General features: G+C 37.6%; 1 protein-coding gene across 2 annotated transcripts in view; it reads right to left on the bottom strand.

The window, feature by feature from the left end:
• Positions 1 to 3,749: 3,749 nt before the first annotated feature.
• Positions 3,750 to 24,805, bottom strand: part of UBR1 (ubiquitin protein ligase E3 component n-recognin 1) — a 142,893-nt gene continuing 121,837 nt past the window's right edge. For both annotated transcript variants that reach the window (XM_082735361.1, XM_082735362.1), the window contains exons 40-47: positions 22,025 to 22,112; positions 21,254 to 21,387; positions 19,239 to 19,347; positions 18,251 to 18,307; positions 15,826 to 15,903; positions 7,756 to 7,926; positions 6,410 to 6,511; positions 3,750 to 5,335 (exon numbers count right to left, since the gene is read on the bottom strand). In XM_082735361.1, the coding sequence (XP_082591487.1) occupies positions 5,194 to 5,335; positions 6,410 to 6,511; positions 7,756 to 7,926; positions 15,826 to 15,903; positions 18,251 to 18,307; positions 19,239 to 19,347; positions 21,254 to 21,387; positions 22,025 to 22,112 (881 nt within the window). In that variant the 3' untranslated portion in view covers positions 3,750 to 5,193. The remainder of the gene's footprint in view (positions 5,336 to 6,409; positions 6,512 to 7,755; positions 7,927 to 15,825; positions 15,904 to 18,250; positions 18,308 to 19,238; positions 19,348 to 21,253; positions 21,388 to 22,024; positions 22,113 to 24,805) is intronic.

Below are 24,805 nucleotides of genomic sequence, written 5' to 3'. Positions count from 1 at the left end.
TTTCTGTCTCACATTTAGGTCTTTCAACCATTTTGAATTTAACAATAGGTTATATATCACTCATGCATACAACTTGAACTTTCTCTCTTACCCAGTAATGGTATTACTGCCATTCTCAATCTGATTTCTGTTTTTAGTAGTTTTCCATGGGGTGGGTGAGGCTTTTTCTGTAATGAAGGCAGTATTTAATGGTTATTTATAAGAATGTAGAGGACTTAGACTGCCAGCACCTTGTTTCTCTTAAGACTGAGCAGTTTTTCACTCATGCTCACAGCATGTGAAGACCTTGATCAGCTGGTAATCCTCAGTCCTGAGTGTCCAGGTTTTCTATTGAGTTGGTTACTTCCCACTTGGGGGTGGTTGGCAGTTTCTCAGTTCTACAACTTTTTCTTTTTTAAACATTCTATTTGGGGTGCCTGGATGTCACTGGGTGTCTGCCTTCAGCTCAGGTCATGATCTGAGGGTCCTGGGATTGAGCTCTGCATCCGGCTCCCTGCTCCCACTCCCCCTGCTTGTGTTCCCTCTCTCACTGCATCTCTGTCAAATAAATAAATAAAATCTTAAAAAAATGAATATATATATATATATATATATATATATATATATATATATATATATATTGAGAGAGAATGATAGCAGGAACAGGGGTGAGAGGGAGAAGCAGGCTCCCCCACTGAACAAGGATCCTGACGTGGGGCTCAATCCCAGGACTCTGGGATCACTACCTGAGCCAAAGGCAGACCCTTAACCAACTGAGCCACCCAGGCACCCCCAGTTCTGCAACTCTTACTTGGTATCCCCTTTCACTTTCCACCACTTCCATTGCACAACCCTGCTGCTGCTGGTGCTTTGAATATACCTGTCCATACTCGGGAGTTCATGGGAGATTTCCTGCTGCTTTGTTTTGTTAAACTTTGGGTTTTTTCTTTTGTTATCCTGGTTAGTACATACAGTTTTCTGGAAGTTTTGAGAAAATTCAGAAGCTGTAATTGTTGATATGATCATACCACCTAACTCTGGATATCTTTTTATTCTTTTTATTAATGGAGTTCTTTGTTGTACTGAAGTTTTAATTTTTTTTTTTTTTTTTTTTTAAAGAGGGAGCGAGGGAGAAAGAGAGAGAGAGAGAGAGCACTCGCTCACGGGGGTGGGGAGGAGCAGAGGGTGAGGGGGAGAGAGAGTCTTAAGCAGGCTTCACCCCCAATGTGGAGTCCAATGTATGGCTTGATTTCACAACCCTGAGATCACACCTTGAGGTGAAATCAAGAGTCAAATGCTTATCACTGAGCCACCCAGGTGCTCCAGTTTTAAATTTTAATGCAAACTGTAAAAATATGCCTGGTTGTATGATTTGTTTCTCCTAGGAGTGCCCAGCTACTCTAAGTACAGAGAAGACTTCATCAAAGTAACTTCTTCCTAATTCCAAATGCCTTGTATTTTCATAACCAAACACTTTCTTTACTGCCTTCAGAGCTACTACCCTCCTAGAATATTGTAAAATCTTAAAACAAAATCAATGACTTTTTGTTTTAACTCTAGGTATCCTTTCCTTAAATGAAAGTTTACATAGAAAATCAAAATGAAATATCACAACTATCTAAGTTTGGCACTTTCCCCCTCTTTGATCTGCTTTTCTCTCTGAGGCTCTTTGGCACATAGACTAAATCACTGAGGTAAAAACAAAGAAAGCTCTAAGTTTTAAGGGTAATGGTTTAGAAACAGAAGGAAATCATAATGGTTTTGTAAAGGCTCAATCTCAGGAGATTCTGATTCAGGATCAAGGGTGAAATTTGGAAATTTATTTTGTTAATGCTCTTTAAGTGACTCTAACAGTCAAGTCTGAGAACCATTAGATTAGATTTATCCTGTCCAATACAGTAGCTACTAGTCACACACGCCTAGTAATTAAAATTAGTATTAAACTACTAAAATTAAAATTAAGTAAAATAAAAAATTCAGGTCCTCAGTTGCACTAGCCACATTTCAAAACGTTCAACAGCTGCATGGGGACAGCAACTATCATACTGGAGTGCAAATCAAGAACATTCCTGTCATTGCAGAGTTCTCTAGACAGTGTTGCTTATGCAGTGGAGTCCACAATAGTGTGTACATACCCAAAGAGATGCATAGATTCACTTGGAAGATATTTAAATAGAAATATTCTACTTTTTAGCTGCTTTTTAAAAATCTCCATTTTGGGACAATCATTTATAATGTACTTAATACATTAGTACCATACTGAATATAAAAGATTCTCTCTGTATATATGTATAGTGCATGCTTAAAAATTATTTACTGATGGAATGTATGGTCAGAAAGTTTAGAGACCATTACACTGAATACCTGTGTCTTTTATTTGATAAGATTTTTATTTATTTATTTATTTGTCAGAGAGAGAGAGAGCACAAACGGGGAGCAGCAGGCAGAGGGGGAGGGAGAAGCGGCTCTCCGCTGAGCAAGGACCCCGACACAGGGCTCCATCCCAGGACCCTGGGATCATGACCTGAGCTTAACCGACTGAGCCACCCAGGTGTCCCAATACCTATGTGTTTTAAAGAATTTGTCTGGGCTGGCAGAGGTAACACTTAATTAGAGCTCTTTTCTAGGTATAGATTTTTATACTTCAAACCCAAATCCCCAGACATGAGAAGTCCCTTTTTTCTTTGTAAATATACACATATAAGATATTTTATTTCAAAAAGCACAAGAACATTATACAAGTTTTAAATTTACATTTTGCAATAAAAGATATCAATATATGCATTATTTGTATAACTTCATCATGGATGGCATTTGAATCAGTGGTATAAACATGTTGCAGTCACTAGATATAGATCATCATCACAGTGAACCAAATGCATAGTTGTTATGAAATGACAAATGACCACTAACGGGTGAACTCACAGCCCATACACCAGCAAAATAAATTAATTATACAGATATATGCTTTTCTTCACTCTATCATTAAAATTCCTGTCAGCCCCTCACCAAAAACATTAGAAAAAGACAGTTTTGGAGCCATCCTGTTGAACTGGTTCCTCCACATTCTACACTAATGAAAATAAAGTGACTTTTTGCTCATTTGCAAGTAAACTCTGTAAGCATAATTAAATTGTTTGCAATGATGAAGGCAAACCACTATGATATTTGAATATAATTAGAAATCCCTAGGGCTGGGGACAGCACTGAGACACATATTTATCTCTAGTGCAGGGGTCTGAATCAATCTCAAGAGTGGAACTCAATATGAAATGGGTTCTTTGGCAGTGAAGGTCTGACTGGCCAGGACAGGGTAGTCCCTCTGGCAGCTTAAGAGCTTAACCAAAGGGTTTATGAAGTGAATATAAAAAGACTAGAAATAAAAAGTCAGTTTATCTTTGCTAAATGGGGCCAATCAGTTAGGGCAGAAGTCAGCATCTTCTGTTGCCTATTCTGGCTCAGATTTTCCAGTCAGACCACCTACCCCCCCCCCCCCAAATTATATCAGAAATAAAGGGAGATGTTCTAATCATTTAATCATACTGACAAACTGGACAAGCAGAATACTGAATTTTCGGATCCTCACTCATCACTTGTTACAAATAGTTCAGTGGAATTGTATCTGTTTCCTGATACCTTCTGAATAATAATTATTCAAGTATAAAATCATGATTATGATTCTGATACCTGTTCATGCCAATACTTTACCGCAAAGCCCATCTTTACTTTACACAACAACACCAAGAAAATCTAACCCCAAATGTGCATCATCACTTTGCAAATGTATTTTTATTTGTTTGCCTTTGCTGAGCAAAAAGAAGATAGGAAAACATTTACACACATATATGATGGTAGTCACCAAAGGCAAAATCAGATGGCCTTTGAATGCATCTTTCAAATTCTTGACATTACTCCAGAGACAACAGAAGCTAAAGTGGAAGATTTCAATTTATCTTCTGTCTGCTGTTTAGATCACAAGTTCTTGATATAAAAACTTAAAGCCAAAAACCAGGAAGTCTACACACAGATTCGGGAGAGCTCTATTATCTATAAACACGATGGCTCAACCACAGCATATTATAACAGGACACATAACCACTGATCACATGGCTTTTTTGGTTGTCAGTACTAGTCATAAAACCAGAGTTTATGAAAAGGTTGCACACAGGTAACAACGGAAGGATATGTCTTTTACAAAGACACAGAAGATGACAGAGTTGGCTTCAATCTGATTGTTCTTATTGACAGCTGCCATGCTCCATTCACCGGGGGAATTTTCTTATCTTCGTTCTAGAGATAGTTTACATCAGAACTGCATCAGGTTCTTAAGAGTCAAATAGGATGGTGCCACAAACATGAGATAAGGGAACTCATTTTAGAAATTTGCCTCTGGAAAATAGAAAGTATAATTTCAAAATTCAACAAAGCTATTTGTGGTAAGAGGTGAGAACTACAGTTTCTTTGGCCCATGAGGGATAGGATAATGTATACATTAACCTATCTTATCCTATTCTTGAGGTCTACAATGGGCAAAAAGCTTTTCCACATTAGCAGAAATTTGCCTTAAAAATGGCAACTCTGCCCACAGAAAGAGTTGTTTGATTTCTGGCTGAAACAGTAAGTGGCACATTAGGGGTATTTCCTTAAAAGAGAAGTAATTAAAAAAAAATTACTCTTTTGGAAACTTTCTCAGTTGAAGTATACTGCATGGTTTCTGCAATTCCTCTTTAGCTGCATGGAAGACTACCACAGATTAGAATCCCATCAGTGCTTCAATATCAGCTAAACTAAACCTGGTTATGTGTGGGAAATAACCAACACAAAACTGTAGAAGAGTTAGCCAACATAAAAAAATGTCCACAACTGCTTAATGTGACTTCACTTACCAGGTGAATGAAATGAAAAAAAGGGGGACAGATTATGAAGGGAAATGTGTTTTCTGGAAATAGCAGAATCAGACACTTGGGGTAAAGAAGCATTTTTTAGTGTTCTAGAACATAAAACAGATTAATCAATGTCTTTTTTCTCCTTTAAGCATATTTTCACTAATTGAAAGCAATACTCCGTTAGGGAATATTGTATTGATGTATGTGAATCTGGACATGGAGCAAAGACCCGCCAACCCTTCCCTAGCCCTCAGAAAGATCTCCGTAATTTTGAATCGGTCTTCATTACTGTTCTTCATTTGTGACTGTCCCAAGGCAAGGCTGAAGCTCACAATAATTGCCAGTTGAATCCAAATAACATCTGATTAGTTTCCTGGCTCCTAGCAATCTCTTCTATAATGCAGTGTTGTTGCCACACCAAATGGAGCTTCCGATATCGCTCACGAGATAAATGAAGGGGGTTGCCCCTCCTTCAGGGAAAAAACAAACAAACAAACAAACAACAGGTAAGTTCAAATCAAATAACTGCCACATCTTTACTGCTTAAATTAGTTCACATTCTTGAGATGTTCTTAGAACTGGGAGGAATCACAATGACAGAGTTTTAAAAGGGATATTCTCCCTTCACCCCTAATCACCACAAACTTAACAGATCACTTAGCTGATGAAGCAGAAATTTACTCCTTGATTATTCAGAAAAGAGGCAAAGTATATCACAGGCATTATGAGACCCCATTTAAATGTAAGGTTTATAACATGAAGCAGCTCTATTCCTTTTCTGGGTAGTATGATGGGGCCTTAATGGCTTTTTGGCCTCATACAGTTTACTTAGCTTTGATTTCTGGTCTTTGTATAGGAGAGATTAAGTTTGAAATATAACACTAAGCCCTCAAATTACATTCTGCTCCTCAGAAATATTTCCTTATTGTTGTCTTTACGACATAACAAATTTGCTGGTAATTAGCAAATATTTAAACAAAACTATTCCACATCAATTCTAAGGCAGTACAGTCCATAACACAGCTAATCTCAAATGACTGAAGTTTGGCTGTTGCAATTATGGAGAACTGTGAGATCCTCAGTCTGGAGGCATTCAAGTGCCCAGTTGGTTGGATATTTTCAACTTGCCTAATTAAGTAAAAAATTCTGTTACTTCTTACCTTTCTGGAACAACTCAGATCTTATCCTCAGTCAATAGCTACTTTCATGATTCAGCTATTTTCTCCCTTAATCCAAAGACTACCTCCATACTTAGACCTTCTAAGTAATTCTGAACAAAGGTTGATTAAAAACAACATAATATTCAAACATTAGGATGGCTACATCTTTAATTATAGAGGAGGATTACCCTCACATTCTGGAGAAGCACAAAGCTGTTCAAAATTATGTGCTACATTTAGGGTGGTATCATACTTAGCATTTTTAATTTATACTTATTTTTAAAATAACTCCCAATATTTAGCATTAGTTTTTGTGTTTAAAGAACGGTTACTGTCCATGTCCAATAATGGGACTAAAATGAAAAATAAATAAACCAATCTTACTTCAGGCCAGGGTCTGTTTCTCCATATTCATCCAAGTAAGGGGCTGGATAGGCACAGCCTCTGGCTTTACCTTCAACCAGGACTACTCTGCATTCTCGGATTCTGAAGGAAAAAACAACCAATTGAAATATTATTAACTGCACGTATGCAAATGATAGGCACTAAATCAAAGTTAATCTAAAGAAAAGGCACGGCCAATATCTGTTAGGAATTCAGTATAAAGACAGTAAACATAGACCAACAGACTAAACTATGTTTTGTTTAAATAAAAGAGAGTGAACACTGCAATTTTTACTTAAGTATGGGAAAGGATCAGTGGATTTAGGGAAATGGGACCATTAATACTGACTGAATATATTGAAGAGAGGAAGGAACCTGTCCCACTTGAGCCACAGATACCCTGGAAAATGATGTCCAGGGTTGTTTCTGTTGTTTCTGGACCTACAACCTAGAATGGGGAACTTAACAGAAGGACAGAACATCTCTTGTTCTGATAACTTTGGGCCAGAAAGAAGGTCAGCTAGGGAAATGTCAAGCCATTTCCAGTTAGAGCCAGCCTCCAACAGTGAAAATTATAAAGAACTATTGCCACTGTGAAGTTACTTGTGCCTGTTACAGCCTAGCAGGAAGATATAAAAAGAATGTCTGTATGCACATGTACAGAAGGGATAAGTACCTGAGAGTGACATAAAATAAACAGATGGAATAGGTAGTGGGTTTACATGCTGTAAGTTTCCTAAAAGCAGAAAATAGGTGTTTGGGTGTGGCTTCTAAGAATTTATTCCCACTGTTCCAACAGATGCCTACACGCAATAAATACACATCCCATAGTTAGATATTTGGGCTTACATAAATGGAAAGAAAAAGCACCCATCTCCACTTTGAATTTTATTTCTCTCAGGAAACCTGTACTGTTCTTTCATAAACATTAAGTTAACTTTTGTTTCACTCTCAGCCTTTTGCTGAGACCAGGGAAAACAATGGTTGCCTGATAGCGGAAATGAAGAAAATGAATGTATTCAAAGGACAACCTTGCATAGGTACTTTTTAAATGTAAGTGTGAGGACTCCAAGTCCTTTCACCACACCTGAGTGTTATACAACACCAGAGTAATCAATGCAAACTCTATTATGCTTAAAATATACCACAAATAATTGAATGTGAACAGAATCTTTTTTTCAAACTTATTTTGTAATATTCTGTAATATCGTCTCAAGTTCAATTTCATGTGAATAACAGGTCTATTAACTTCTGATAGACCATTTCCTACCAACACACTATCCTACCATAATAGCCTCCAGATTCCGTAAGTTCATTATGAAGCATCCAGAACACTCACTACTCACTTTAGGAAAATGCAGACTCCAGCTCCACAGTGAAGTGCATGAAAAATGCAAGCTCCAACCTCTTCCCCATTCACAATTTCTTGGCAGCAAATGTTCTGAGAACACAGTATGGCTCCACAGAAAAGACAAAGGACAGGGTGCTTTCGCTCATCATCTGCAGACCGTGGGCACCTCAAAGGAGAAGAAAACATTCAGTATGGGGAGAAACAATAAAAGCATGATATATTCAGTTAGCAATGAATTGCGTTCATTATGGGCTGCTTTGCAGAAAAGAAAGCTCTTAAAAACACAAGAAAATGTTCATTCACTCATTCATTTAGAGAGGGAGAGAGAAAGAGAAAATCCCACACAGGCTCTATGCCCAGGGTGAAGAGCAGGTTCCATGCTTAGCGCAGAGCCCAATGTAGGGACCCGTCTCACAACCCTGAGATCATGATCTGAGCTGAAATCAAGAGCTGGATGCCTAGCGGACTGAGCCACCCAGTTGCCCCAAAACACTTAATTAATTTAATTATATGATTCCTCTTTAATAAAGACAATAAAAAAATCTCCTGATTAATCCATAGTAAGAAAACTTTTTATTAAACATACAGTATCCTGATAATTCCCATAGTTTGGCAATTAAATATGTCTTGAGACTGAGATACTTTTACAGAATCTAGTATTCATCTGACATGACCAATTATAGTCAACTCCCTCCTCTGGATTGGTTTCGTCAAGCTTATGTCCTCAGTATTAGAGGAATATGAACTGGTTAGGTGTAAAATAAATTTTTTTTTAAATCACAAATGTGCAGTAAGGGTTCAGATACATTTTCCTGTCTATTTTGTTTTATTGAGTTCTTTAGGGTTAAAATAAGACTGTAGTATTAGAGTTCACACACTATCTGGGAAACAAAGCAAGTCCTTAGGAAGGAAAAAGTGACAGAGTTGACTTGCTTGAACCAAGCAGTACGCTGAGATCTACCATTTTACACAGAAGCATGCTAGAGCCTTGCTGTAATGCCCCTCAAAGAGAGGTATCACTCTCCGAATTAAAGTGATAATGCTATCTTTAAAAAAAAAAAAAAAAGAAGAAGCTTTCTACACTCCTATCTCTGCCTTCTAATGGACATATTAGAAACATCAAGAATTCCTTTATTTGGGGAGCGATAAATAAATGCAACCAGTAAGCCGAGATCCATTGAGGCCTAAAATGGGGTCAGAATAAAGAACATCAAAAGAACCTCCATCTCCAATAAGGCATTAACAGTTTATTCTCTGATCCCTCATTTCTCAGGTAAGATATAAAACGACTACTGTCTACATAGGAGCAGAAGGACTCTGTGCACAGGTATTCCACTCCTTTCTCTGGGAGGTGAGGAGACTATTTTCACTTCCAGAGGGAAGAACACAATTTTAGCTCTTTTTGGATAAAGCCAAAATCTTTCACTTAGTACAGGATGGCTGAGTCCTATCACTAATACCCTACAGAAGAAAAAAGGGGTGATACCTAAAGTATAGTAACTGGGACAGCTTACCCTCCTACAGTAGAAATGGCTCAGTCTTAATGGAAACTGGTGGTGACAAAGAACTGGAAGAGATCATAAGATTTATTTTCACTTTACTTAAAACCAGTATGTAGTATCATCCAGAGGGATTTTCACTGTGATTAGTGACTAACACTCTCCTCAGATCCTTCTAGGAGCCAACAGTGATACTCCTTAACACTGGGATTTACCTATTCACTGGGATTCTGTAATAGCAATACAGCCCTAAGATTAGGAGAATCACTGCATTTGGAGCTGCATTTTGAATCACTGCATTTTGGATGCAATTTCTGAAACCATCTAGCTCATGTTTTAAGGGCTGAGAGGTGAATGGCTCAGCCATTTCTTTAGGTGGTTGAACCTAATCTGCATGGGACAAACAACATGGAACTAAAAGCAAGATCAATTGTAACTAGTACAAGAGAGAGAGTATGGGCTGCCCAAGCCCCTGCTGGACCCATTAAAGTCCCTGGCTCAGGGCTCAAAGAAAGGGTTGTAACAGAATGAGACAATTTCCCTAATCATTTTGGAGATCAGTGATTCTCAGAGGCCACATAAGGGCTCTTCAAACCCTCAAAATTATAATCAACTGCAATCCCTTTCTTTGCTCCTTCAAATGACAGCAAGTTATTTAACATATGACTAAGGACTACAATAGTCCCTTTGTCCGCCAAGGCAGTTCATTAGAATTATTAACTGATATCCTTGAAACAAAATTTAAGAGTTCTTTGTGTTTTCTGAGAGCTCTAATTAAATTTATTAAGAAGTCTGGCTGCTGTACAATGCTTAATATTACAGAACTCCTAACTGAGCTTTGGAATTCCTGCCATTTGCAAAACAAGATGCTCTATTACCATACATCATCAATAAAGTCTTGACTAGGCTTTGATTTTCAGACTGAGATTCTTGCCTTTTAATTACAAATTACTGCTAATTTCATGTCATCACTATTAATCTGGTTTGCTATGGGTGGTGGTGTGATGCCACCTGAATGTCAAGGATACATAACTGCATCAATAGTAATTCTGGCCTATTATTTTTAAGACATGATTCATTGTGATTCAAATATGAAATATTCACACACCAATGGCTAAGGCAGACATGAATATAACTTCTCCATCCAGGGGCATTACATTGGTGGCGTGCAGCTCATGAATTTATGTTATTTGAATAACTTACATCATATTATAGCAAGGTAAGTGTGAACTGTTAATGTTATATTGTAAGGGCCTATTTAGCCAGAGTAGCACCACCTCAGTTGAACAGCCATTTTGTTGTTTATGCAGTAAAACTTAAACTGACACCCCCCCCAACTTACTTAAAAGCAAGTCTGGGAAACCAGTCCTAGGTAATAAAGCCCAAAGACAAGGGTGGGTCAGTTCAGGTGGAGATAACAGGCTAAATGCAGGGATGAGGTGAGTCATGGGGAGACATCCAATCAGTAGAGCCTGCATACTGTCTCCCTAGCTACCAAGGAGTGCGGGCCCCGCCTTTTGGGCACCAATTCTGACCAAGGTGATAGGCTAGTTCAAATGTCTACTATAGGGTAAATTGTAGTTCAGTTGGCCACCCGTGTGTGACCTAGCATGACTGTGCAGCTTTCTGTGTTTCTCATTCGCCACCTGTGTGTGGCCAGGGTCAACCACATGGTCTTTGTTCTATAAAAGTTAGTTTATGAGGCAGGGAGGGGTTGCCCTCTATTTAAGGGGCGGCCCTGACCGGTTTGTTTGACGGTCTGTTTGATTCTTGATGCTTGGTGCGAAATAAAGCTTTGCTTAACCTTCGCTTTGTATCAGTCTCCCTCCTTTGACCATGGGCCCATTATTGGGGGACCCAACAATATGACATTACTTTATCATATAGAATCATGTGTTTAAGCTCATGCTGTTTTCTTATAAAAGTAACTAACAGGTAATTCATATATGATATTCATAACAAGTACAATGTAACTTGTTTATTGTACTTCTTACCAGTCTTTATCATCCAGATTTTTTTTTAAAGCAATCAGTGAAAGGGAAGAGGAAGATAAAATAAAGTCTGAGAAACACTGCGTTAGTGTGGCATTTATTTTGATTGAGGTAGAGGGGAACAAGTATCAAAAGAGGCTAAGGTGGTGTACTTGTCTCTCTAGTACCCAGGCTTAAACCTGAGCCACAATGCTATTACTTGTTTTGCTGTCTAATAAGATTTCATATAAGATTTGGCTTGCACAAACAAGGGTTCTTCAGTGTTATTTCAGTGAGGATGTGGTCACCTCACTCTAATGCACATATAACAGTGCTTAACGACACATGTATAAAAGATATTTCTAAGAGAACTATTTGTTTATGAAGTTGAAAACAGTTTATTTCAGCTGACAGATGTGCTGACCACAATTCTACAGTAGCACACTGTTAAAAGATACAGGAATAAATGATGATTCTTAGAGTGCTTAAAAAAAAAAAAAGGCTCCTATAGCTTTAAAAAAAAGTTGTGGGGAGATATTCTAGAACATGGTAGAGTATCAAGCTCCAAGCTCCGGGAATTGTTTCTTCTACAATACAACTATTGATCTGGCAAGAACTGCCTGAAGCAACTATTTTGGAACTTGGAATCTAGGTGAACACTTGCAGCATCCACAGGAGGGCTTAACAAAGAAAGAGGCTGGTTAAGTTTCAATGAATTTTGGCTTTTTGTGTTATATGACTACCACCTCCTAACTCCCAGCCCTATAGCAGGTAGCTATGGGGGTGGCTGCCCATAATTCCGGTGTGGTTTGCTGGTGCCATGATGGGTAATAGAGATGATGTCCTCAAAAATCATGCTTGTGGGCTTAGTTCTACCTGGCAGTTTACTGGGAGGCTGACAGAGATACTGGCCATTGTTTCAACCCCTGGACTAAAGTAACTTTCTCTGCAGTGAGAGGGAATTTAAAGAGACAGGATATTCTTTATATTTTTTTCTTCTCTTCACTTTTCTTGTTGGATAAAGAAATTTAAGGAAATCTTGTCAGTTCCTGGCTGACTGCAGAGATAATGGAACAGAGACTTTAGTGGATACACAAAAAGGAACACAGTCTTTGCAAAAAACAAAAACAAAAACAAAAACAAAAACAGTTTGGAAAAGTCACTAAAGAGACACCTGAAGCCTTTATCAAGCAACAGTGACAATTCTTGGGAATGAGGTAGATTTTGATTTACAGAGCCACTACAATAATAAAAATGTCCCATTCTCAACAAAACTAACAGCTTACAAAGAAGCAGAAAAGTATGACCTATTCACAGTCAAAGCAACACTGAAAAAGAAAAAGTTGGAAAGGCGGCACGTTATAATTTCAAAACTTACTATATAGCCATGGTAATTAAAAGTGTGGTATTAGCATCAGTACAGACAAATAGACTAATGGAATAGACTTTAGAATTTAGAAAGGAACCCAAACATCCATGACCAATTGATTTTCAACATGGGTACCAAGATTATCCAAACTCTTAAAAAATGGTGCTGGGTTAATTGGAAACCATATGAAAGAAAGAATGAAGTTGGACCTCCTGTCTTATTCCAGAAATTAACTCAAAACAAATCCACAGTCTAGGAGTACCTGGGTGGCTCAGTCAGTTAAACCTCTGCCTTCACCTCAGGTCACGAGCCCAGGGTCCTGGGATCAAGTTCCATATCAGGCTCTCTGCTCAGCGGGAAGCCTGCTTCTCCCTCTCCCACTCCTCCTGCTTGTTTTCTCTCTCTAATAAATAAAATCTTAAAAAAAAAACCAAACCCCAAAAACAAACCCACAGTCTAAACATAAAGCTAAAACTACAAAACTATTCAAAGAAAACAAAGGGGTAAACCTTCATGACCTCAGATCTGGCAATGGATTTTTAGTTTTGACACCAAAAACACAAGAAACAAACAAAAAAATAGGTAAAATGAACTTAAAAAAAAAAAAAAGATTTTATTTATTTATTTGACCGAGACACAGCAAGAGAGGGAACACAAGGGGGGAGTGAGAGGGAGAAGCAGGCTTCCGTTGAGCAGGGAGCCCAAAGCGGGGCTCCATCCCAGGACACTGGGATCATGACTTGAGCTGAAGGGAGACGCTTAAGGAATGAGCCACCCAGGTACCCCTAAAATTAACATTTACATATTGAAAACATTATGAAGAATGTGAAAACACAACCTATAGGATGGAAGAAAATATTTGCGAAATAAAAATCTGATAAGTGCTGAATATCCAGATTATACTGAAAGAGAACAGAAGAGGCCATCCCAAAACATGCCACTTTGGCATATTGATTATTTTGAATTAAAGTTACTTAAGAAACAGCAGGTGCAAAAAGGACACTCTGACCATATAAGTCTCCCATGTGAAGGTATCCTCCCTATACCAGAAGCATAGAAAGTACCCTTACCACCAGAGATAGGGAATTCAAGTTCAAGAAGGCTATATAGGGGCTCCTGGGTGGTTCAGTGGGTTAAAACCTCTGCCTTTGGCTCAGGTCATGATCCCGGGGTTGTGGGATCGAGCCCCGCATTGGGCACTCTGCTGAGTGGGGAGCCTGAGTGGGGAGTGGGGAGTGGGGAGCCTGCTTCCCTCTCTCTCTCTCTCTCTGCCTACTTGTGAACCGCCCCCTCTCTGTCAAACAAATAAAAAATATCTTTAAAAAATTAAAAAGAAAGAAGCCTGTATAAACAAACTCTTACTTCTTCATTAATTTGTTACTCCATGCCTAAACCCCTTTGTTTTGTCAAATCTTCACAAAAAACTGTTTCTTTGACTAAAAGATATAAACCCAGTCATTACTTTGAGTCTTGTATTTCTATGAGCTCCCACATATGCAAAATTAAACTTTTCTCCTCTTAATCTGTCTTATGTCAATTTAATTATTTGGCTAAAGAACCCAGAGGAAAGAAAGGAAGAGTTTTCCTCCCCTTCAATATAGTCTTACAACTCAACAACAAAACAGTCCAATGCAAGAAGGGTAAAGGACTTAAACAGACATTTCTCCAAAGAACTACACAAATGTCCAACAAGGACATGAAAAGATGTTTAACATAAGTGGTCATTAAGAAAATGTGTATCAAACCTCAATGAGCTACCATTTTATACCCACTAGGATAGTTTTCATTTAAAAAATAGAAAACAACAAGTGTTGACAAGGATATGAAAAACAGGAGTCCACTTATATTGTTGATGGGAATATAAACTGGTTTAATTATGGAAAACAGTTTAGTGGCTACTCAAAGATTTAAACACAGAATTATCATAATGACCCAGTAATTCTACTTCTAGGAATATATACCCAAGAGAAATGAAAACATATGTCCACATAGAAACTTGTACATGAATGTTAATGGTAGCATTCTTTTTTTTTTTAATTTTTAATTTTTTGTTAACGTATAATATATTATTAGCCCCACGGGTACAGGTCTGTGAATCGCCAGGTTTACACACTTCATAGCACTCACCATAGCACATACCCTTCCCAATGTCCACAACCCAACCACCTCTCCCTACCCCTTTTCCCCTGGCAACCCTCAGTTTGTTTTGTGAGATTAAGAGTCTCTTCTGGTTTGTCTCTCTCCCAATCCCATCTTGTTTCATTTTTTCCATCCCTACCCCCCTAGCCTTCCACCCTGCCTCTCAAATTCTTCATATCAGGGAGATCATATTTTGCTCAGCAAAATACCCTCTAATTCCATCCACATCATTGCAAAAAGCAACATTTCATTTCTTTTGATGGCTGCATAGTATTCCATTGTATATATAACCACATCTTTATCCATTCATCTGTTGATGGACATCTAGGTTCTTTCCATAGTTGGGCTATTGTGGACATTGGGTAGCATTATTCTTAATAGTCAAAAGGAGGAAACAACCTAAAAGCTCATCAATGGATAAACAGATAAACTCTGGTTTATACATACAATGGAATATTGTTATTATTATTTTTAAGGCTTTATTTTTAAATAATCTCTACACCTAACATGGGGCTCAAACTCACAACCCCAAGATCAAGAGCTGCATGATCCACTGACTAAGTCAACCAGGTACCCCTATGGTGGAATATTAATTTAGCCAAGAAAGGACTGAATACATACTACAACATAAATGACCTCAAAAACTATACCAAGTGAAAGAAGCCAGACACAAAAGGTCACACATTATGTGACTCCTTTTATCTGACTCCTTTTCTCAGACTCCAGAATAGGCAGATCCATAGAGACAGGAAGCAGATTACTGGTTACCAGGGGATTGGGAAAGAGGGAAAAGGGGAGTGATTACTTAGTGGATACAAGGATTTCTCTGGCGTGATGAAAAAGTTTTGAAACTAGAGAGAGGTGGTGGTTGCACAACACTGTGAATACACTAAACAGCACTGAATTGTACTCATCACTAATTTATCATCATTAATTGTTTGTTTTATGGTTCTCACCTCAATAATAAGAAAGAAACTGACAACCACTATTATAGAGGATGCTCAGTGGTCACTTTAAAAAAAGTTTGCTAGTGGTGATACATATCAATTGCAAGCTTAAAAATTTTTTAGAAATATATTTCTTCTTACCTGAAATGAGAAGCTTGATTTAGGAGGCAGCTATAGTCATCAGGAAGCTCTATCAAACTATTTCTTTTTCTAGGGTATCTAGAAACATAATTTGAAAGACAATTTTACTTCTGAGTAAATAAGTCCATGTTAAAAAAAAATTGACCAAGTAATAGAAGGACAAGTATTTTAAAAATAACAAAAGGATCCATACTTGAAACCCACAGTAATTCCTCCTGTTGGCTACATTAAATCCAAGTTTTTTGGCCTAGAATTTCAAATCTTTCATCATCTGGTTTCCTTTCCAAACTCAAATCCCACTATTTCCTAAGACTAAATGTTCTAGCCAAATTTCCATGATAGCTAGGAAGGTAACATAAAGATGTTGTTAAGAACACAGACTTCATGACTAATACATAGGCACTCCTCATTAAATGCAGGAGGCAGAGAGAGAGAGATAGAAAGATGGAGGAACACAGAAAAAAGGACTATAAAGTGAAAAAAAAAACCCACAAAAAAACTCACAGATTTCATCTGAAATCAGATAAACCTCGCTACAAATCCTAAATTCTTATACCTGACAAGTCACTGAACTTTAGCCTATATTTCCTGGTCTGTAAATAGAGGATGGATATATTATCCTTTCTCAGTCATAAAGTATATCATCAATTTAATAACACATTTCTGAGGTGGTGGGGGGAGAAAAATATAAAGACTCATGCTGATTTAAGAAATGTTAAATATAAATAATAGTATGGAAGAAGCTCACAGCTATTGAGGACTTAATAAGATCTTGAAGTGGAATATAAAATACTTAGTACTTGATAACATGTTTGCAAATATTATTATTCATTCTTACCATACAATACAGATATGATAAAAGCCTTACACATATGCCCTGGAAACGTCATGTGAATCATGTGGAAATTCTATCCTCAAATCCCAATCACCTTAAATTCTTTATTATTATTATTATTATTATTATTATTATTATTATTAGAGAGAAAGGGAAAGTGGGAGAGATCACAGAGGTAGCAGACTCACTGCTGAGGGTGGAGACCCTGATGTGGGGCTTGATTCTAGGACCCCGAGATCATGATCCAAGCTGAAGGCAGACACTGAACAGCGGAGCCACCCAGGTGACCCCCAGTTAACTTAAATTCTCTAATTCCTTCTATGTTCAGCTAAAAATTATCTCCTCTAAGACTAACTGTGTATCATTAAGAATATTTTACTCTTTAAATTTCTATAGCATTAACAGTATATTCATACATATACTATTTAATTTTATGTCTTTAGTTTATGTACATAATTAGATTATAAATTACCCACGACCAAAAAGCTGTATGTGTTAGGTCTTTTAACTCTCCCAAAGTATTTTAGCACCATGCTGAGGAAATAGTAGGTGTCTAAAAGGCACACAATGAACTGAAATAAAGGAAAAACTGTGTGAGATTAACAGTTTTAAAACATGTACTCATCTTTTAAACTTTTCTCTCTATTCTCTTTTCTTGGTGATGTGAATACTACTGTATACTACTGTATACTACTGTATCAAACTTATAAAAGCTGGATCTGTAATCTCTAAACCACTAAAGTTGGGTTAAGGAGCAGGTAGAATATGGGGAAGGAAGTTTGAGGGGTAAGAAAGATGAGAAAAGAAGGTGGCAAATACTCATTGTGTCACAATGTTTGGTTTAGCCATGAGAAAACAGTACTGATGTCAGCATTTAAGGTTGGGGGTCAATTCCTCTGCTTGTTTACTGATGCAATTCAACTGGAATAAAAATTAGACACATATATAACATAAAAAGGCCTTGGAGAGGATACAAAGAAAATAAGCATGCAGTCTGGGCCCTGAGTTTACTGTTGAGTGCTTTGTAGTGCTGGCAGGCACACATGCACACACATCTGAGAGCATATTACTAGAGCAGACTTGCAGGAGGAGGTCACATTTGAATTAGTCTTTGAGGAAGAGGTGGATTCTGATTAAGCTGTAACAGTTGGGGGCTGAGGAACAGTTTTGTTGGGTAGTCTTTAAGTATATAGATCAGAAGGGAAGGGGAAGAGGGAACAGTTCTATTTATATCTTACTCTATTCTCAAAAGGAAAAAAGTGGAGTGTTGTAATACTGTTACTATTTTTTTATTTTAATAAACTGGCAGCTCCAAAATGCCATCTCCTCCTGTGCCTTTTAATAAGTATTAGAGCTTAAGGAAGAGGAGCTGGTGGAATGAAACAATTTAAGAGGGAAAGGATAGCCACTCCAAGAAAAAAATCAGTTGTAGGAAGAATCCAATTTCTGGCAAAGACTTAAAAGAAACATAGGGAAACAATGTACTGAGTGAGAATGAAGAAGAAAGACTGGACTGCATGTTCCACAAAGCAACTACTTTTGGAAACACAACCTGTAGATGGGGGGAAAGGATTGAGAAGGAAAACCAACCTGACTACAGTGCTTTTTTGCTTCAAACAGTTTAGTAATGCAGGATCTGCACACCACCTATATGGGGAGCCAAGAGAAAAGAAAACAGGTCGTCACTACTTCAGCACAGTCTTCATCCATGAGTCACCCACTCCAAATCCTTCTGTCCCTTCTTCCCATGTTGCCTCTGTTAGACTTCTGTCTCACATCTTATCTCTTGGCTTTTCTTTCCTTCATTTTTGTGCCTGTTTATTTTCCCCCTTTCTTTTATTCAACTCTTTTAAATTTAATTAATTAACTTATTTGAAGATTTTATTTGTTTATTTGAGAGGAAAAAGAGAGAGAGAGAGAGAGACAGAGATAGCAAGATAGAGCACAGGCAGGAAGAAGAGGGAGAAGCATGCTCCTGAGCAGGAGCCTGATATGGGGTTCAATGCTAGGACTCTAGGATCATGACCTGAGCCGAAGGCAGATGCCTAACTGACTGAGCCACCCAAATGCCCCATTCATCTTTTTTTAAAAGGGCTAATCAATCAAGGTCTTGCTAGAAAAACAGAAACCATTCTGAAAAAGGAATTTAATACCAGGAATTGGTAATAAAGATGACAGAAGGGCTGGGAACCCAACCTTTTTTGCCAAAAAAAAAGCAAGGCAATCCAAAGATCAGCCAATAATAGTAAGCCACCACTTCTCCCAGGCTGGAGGAAAAAAAGGAAGTTGGGGTATTATTACCCCGCTGGGGTCAGTGGTGGATACTGGGAAGAAATGGCCGCTGCGGGGAAGAGGAGTACAAGGAAGGGTAATCATGGTGGGACAAGTGGAAAGTCCAGCTGCCATGGCTGCTGGACTTCTCTCTAACTCACTGAATGTGTGAATTAGGAATCTCCTATTTTTTTTTGTTAACCCACTTCAATCAAGTCTAATCAATCTAGAAACTTAGCATATAATTTTAATTTAAAATTTCCAAACTATATAATGACCCATCAATGATATTTTGCTCTTATAGTACCTCTGGAGGAGGGGTCTTACAGTATCCCAATATTCCTGAAAAAGTAGGAACAAATTTGTGGGTAAAGACAGATAGCTACAGAGTGCACCGTACTCTCCTTCTGCAGAATCTGCAAGAGAATAAAAATACATTTAATAAGCACATTATTCTTACCTGGTCAACCTATGGATAGAGTTCTTCATTGTTTATGTTCATTTCTATACTCCATAAAACTTGGAGACAAGCCACAGTGATCCTTTCAAAATGCAAATCTGATTCATTCTCCTGATGAGGTTTATCCAATGCCACTCCACCACAAGGCAAAAAACACAAAATCCTTATCGTGGCAATAAAGGCCCTTCCTAAGCTGTCCCTGGCTGCCTCTTGAACCTCATGTAAGAGATGAGGTTCATCTCTTGTACTTGAGCTTATAAAGGGGTTCACCCTCACCCTGTTCATTATGTTTCAGCTACACTCATCTTTTTATTATTCTTTGATGATGTCAAGCAAAGCTTTGCATTTAGTGTTCCTTCTGCTTAGGAATACTCTTCCTTCAACTCTCTGTCCAGTTCAACCCCATCTTTATTTCAATGTCTCTTTGCTCAATGTGTCCTCAAAGAGAAGTCTTCCATGACTAGCTATGAAACATATTATTCCAGCCCAGCACTCTCTATCCCCTTGACCTGTTATTTTTCTTGGTTGCACTCATCACCACTTACATATATCTGTTTGTATACATTTAGTCTCCTCCCAATAAAAGACTTAATCTTACTCACTGTTGTATTATAGCACCAACTAGATAAATTAATACATGCTTTTCTAAATGGAAACAACAGATCTGTATGGGCAACTACTTGGAAAGTAGCCCCCCATTTACAGGCATATCATGGAGATAATTGTGGGTTTGGTTCCAGACCACCACAATAAAGCCAGCATTGTAGTGAAGCAAGTCAAGTGAATTTCCGGTTTCCCAGGGCATATTAAAGTTATGTTTCTACTAGACTGTAGTCTATTTAGTGTGCAATAGCATTAGGTCTAAAACAACAAGGTACAGACATAAATAAAAAAATACTGCTAAAAAATGCTAACCATCATCTGAGCTTTCAGCTAGTCATAATCAATTACCACAGGTCACACTCACAAATACAATAATGAAAAAATTTGAACTATTGCAAGAATAATCATAATGTGACACAGACATGAAGTGAGCAAATGCTGTTGGAAAAATGGTGCTGACAGACTTGCTTACCACACACTTGCCACAAACCTCTAATTTGTAAAAAACACAGTATCTGCAAAGCAAAGTCATGCACAATAAAACAAGGTATGCCTGTATATAGAGCCATAACAAACCTAGATCAAGTAAGCCCTACTGAACTGAGTTCAAGAAAAAGCTGAGAGCCAATAAAGCTGAGCTGTTCAGCTTAATCTCAACAGCCAAAAGCACAACTCTGAACAATTCTGGTGATGCTTACAAAATATACAAATGTTCTGAATTTTACCTACACAAAGCTACAAGGAAGTTTTGTCTACTTTAATCTAGATTAAAGGCAAGTAAAAAAAAGGACATGATTGTTACTCAGATAATGTGTGTCCTTGGTTTGTTCCAACAGGAGTCTCCTCGCAGCACTTTAGTTCTTTTATAAGTCATATGTTCAAAATTCAAATAACAGAGCATACAGAAATGTTTTCCCTCTACTTAGCTAAAATATTCTCTTCCCTAAAGGTACCAATGTTTCTAATTTTTTGCATATCCTTTCTGAAATATTTTGTGTGCATTTTATAAGCTCAAATACATAAACTAGACCTAGAGAGGAACCATGAGTAGGTTTTGCATAGTATGAGGCTAATCTCATTTTTGGTCTCACTTTTAACCTAAACCACAGCAGGCGCACATATGCTAGGAGTGAGCACTGACTGAAGAGACAGGGGATAGACAAGTGGTTTTGCCTGTCCCCACTTTATATTTCTGAGGTTGAAGATAAGGGGAAAAAAATCCCTTATTTACTACTCTGAGATTTCATCTTCCTACTTACTGGTTAGCAGTTCTTCAGGTGGAGTTATTCCAAGTAAATAATGGAAAAACAATGCAGCACAGCGAAGGTAAGGGGTGATGCCATTCTTCAGTGAGGCCCACAAATACCAGCCAGGAACACCACAGCCAATGCAGCTAAGAGGCAATAATTCCAGAAAAGAACAGAATAGTAATCAGACTAAAATTCTAGACACATCCTCTTTTAAAAAACATTGCTAAATATTTAAATATTTTTTATCCATTTAATACAAAACATTTAACTGGCAGTAGCTTTCATCTTAAAGCCTAAAAGTTTCCTAAAGAAAACCATAAATCTTGCATCTTTTACCATGTAGATTTCTAAAGCAAATAACTACTATCTTCATTTTTTATAAGAGTGAAGATGTGTCCAAACTTGTCTCAGTCTCAGAAACAAATGGGTACCTGTTATTTCAAAAGCCCTTAACTGATTTTTAAAAACTGGAATTAAAATTGTTCGAAAGTTACTCTGCCAAACAAGTGACCTAAGAGGTGGAATTATTTTTTATTTTTTTAAAGATTTTACTTATTTATTTGAGAAAGAGAGAGAGAGAACATGAGCGGGGGGTGAGGGGGAAAGGGAGAGAGAGAGAGAAGCAGACTCCTCTTTGAGGGGGAAGCCCAGACGTGGGGCTCAATCCTATGACCAGAGCCAAAGGTAGACACCCAACTGACTGAGCCACCCAGGCGCCCCTAATAGGTTGAATTATTAAAACAACACTCAAATAGGCTGGACCAAAGGACTGCTACTCACCCATTTGTGTATTGAGAAACTTCTGCCAAGAAAGAAGATGCAGAACGAGCCTCTTCACTCTCTTCTTGAACTTGAGCAAGGGGAAGTTCTGAAAAAGAAATTCTGAAAGATCAATCTATGAATATGCTATTCAATGTATAAATTAGACTTCAGTTTCATGGTTCCAGGATAATAAACAATGTCAGCTCAACTGAGGTTCTTTTCCTTGTTCTCGATCTAAATAGCTGATTTTAAAGATTAAAACTGTTAAGTATACTTTATCAGAGTATTAGGTGGAGACATAAATAGGGCAGAATCACATGGATGTTTAACAAATATGTGATTTTGCCCTATTTATGTCTCCACCTAATATTCTGATAAAGTTTACTTTATCATATAAATATCACATCATATAATATGACCAAGTAAATAAATCAGTGGTCATCTGCTCTGGGTTCCTAGGAGTCTTAGGTAACAGGTAGAAATTCAGCCTCTAGAAAGGGAAGTACATTGCTGTCCTGACTTTATGCTTAAGCAATGAAACACATTAAAAAGAAACTTCTAAGGTAATTTTTCTCCATTAATCTGTCCTTAAGGAGAACCATCCTAAACCTCTCCAGCAATTGCTAACTCACCCAACTTACGTTAAAACTCTGGGTAAGCACTTAAATTCTCTGAACTTTAGTTTTACTATATTAAAAGGGGGACAAAAATGCCAACCTTGTAGTTCAATGTGACAGATGGTTACAGCTCATTTGAATAGTGTTCTCTTTAAAAATGCTTTTTAAAAATACACATTAATTCATCTCAAAGACAACAACTAAAGTTACCCCGAGTCTCTTACTTTGGTTCTATTGCTAGTTTTTCTCCTTTCCAATTAGGCTCTCTTAAGGAAATATATACTTTTAAAATATATTTTTTATTTTTTTAGAGGATATAAATGAGTTTTTAAAAAACATTTTATTTATTTGACAGTGAGAGAAACAGAAAGAGATAGAGCGGGAACAGGGGGAGCAGCAGAGGGAGAAGGAAAAGCTGACTCCTTGCTGAGCAGAGAGCCCAACACGGGACTTGATCCTAGGACACTGGGATCATGACCTCAGCCAAAGCTTGACAGACTGCATCACCCATGCACCCCAAGAAATACACACTTTTTTATTGTTTTATTTTTATTATTTTTTAAAGATTTTATTTATTTATTTGACAGACAGAGATTACAAGTAGGCAGAAAGGCAGGCAGAGAGAGAGAGAGGGGGGAAGCAGGCTCCCCGCTGAGCAGAGAGACCGATGTGGGGCTCAATCCCAGGACCCTGAGATCATGACCTGAGCTGAAGGCAGAGGCTTTAACCCACTGAGCCACCCAGGCACCCAATACACACTTTTTTAAAAAGAGGAAAATACATTATCGTATTGATATTTCCAATTTAAATATAATAGTTCAATATCTGTACATGACTGAGGTAAATTTTATATGCAATGAAATATACAAATATTAAAAATACCACTTGATGAGTTTTGACAAATGCAAACACCCATGTACAAAATTTTTTTTAGTTAATAAATTTTCTTTTCTTTTTTTTTTTTTTTAAAGATTTTATTTATTTATTTGACAGAGATCACAAGTAGGCAGAGAGGCAGGCAGAGAGAGAAGGGAAGAAGCAGGCTCCCTGCCAAGCAGAGAGCCCTATGTGGGGCTCAATCCCAGAACCCTGAGATCATGGCCTGAGCCGAAGGCAGAGGCTTTAACCCACTGAGCCACCCAGGTGCCCCAATAAATTTTATTTTCTTAAAGCAATTTTAGCTTGATTACAGAACTGAGAGGAAAGCACAGAGTTCCCATATACTCGCTGTCCCCACACATCCATCATTATCCCTGACTATTGACATCTAGTACTAGAGTGGTACATTTGTTACAATCAATGAACCTCTACTGACACATCATTATCATCCAAAGTCCACAGTTACCATTAGGATTCATTTCTGGTGTTGTACATTCGACAGGTTTTCACAAATATATAATAACATGTATCCACTATTATAGCATCATACAGAGTAGTTTCACTGCCCTAAAAATACTCTCTGCTCTGCCCATTCACACAACTTTCTCCTCTAACTTCTGGCAATTGTGGATACTTTTACAGTTTTCAAAGCTTTGCCTTTTCCAGAAGTCATATACATATAACCCTTGAACAACACTGGGGGCGAAGGGGGCCAAACCCTGGCACAGTCAAAAACCTACCCATACCTTGTGACACTCTAAAAACCTTACCAACAGGCTACTATTGACAGGAAAACATATTTTGTATATGTATTTTATATATATGTATTTTATATTTTATATATATATGCATGCTACATGTTGTGTATTTTATATGTTATATGCTGTATTCTTAGAATAAAGCTAGAGAAAAGAAAATTTAAGAAAATCGTAAGAAAAAATACATTTTTAGTACTATACTGTATTTATTAATAAAAGAAAAACCCATATGAGTAGACCCTCTCAGTTCAAACTTGTGTCATTCAAGGGTCTATTATGGTTGGAATCACACAGTATGCAACCTTTTCAGATTTGCTTCTTTCATGAAGTATCACACATTTAAGCTTCCTCTATGCTTGTCCATTGTTTGAAGGCTTTTTTTTCTTTCTGCACTGAAAAATATTCCATTGCTTGGATGTACAACAGTTTATTTATTCATTCACCCACCAAAGAATATGTGGTTGCTTCCACATCTTGGAAATTATGAATAAAGCTGCTACAAACATCTGTGTGTAGGTTTTTGTACGGACACAGGTTTTCAGTTC

The sequence above is a fragment of the Mustela nivalis genome (genome assembly GCF_964662115.1).
Source record: "Mustela nivalis genome assembly, chromosome: 6".
NCBI classification, from domain to species: Eukaryota; Metazoa; Chordata; class Mammalia; order Carnivora; family Mustelidae; genus Mustela; species Mustela nivalis.
Note: the sequence above shows the minus strand (reverse complement) of the source record. Positions and strands in the feature narration are given on the sequence as shown.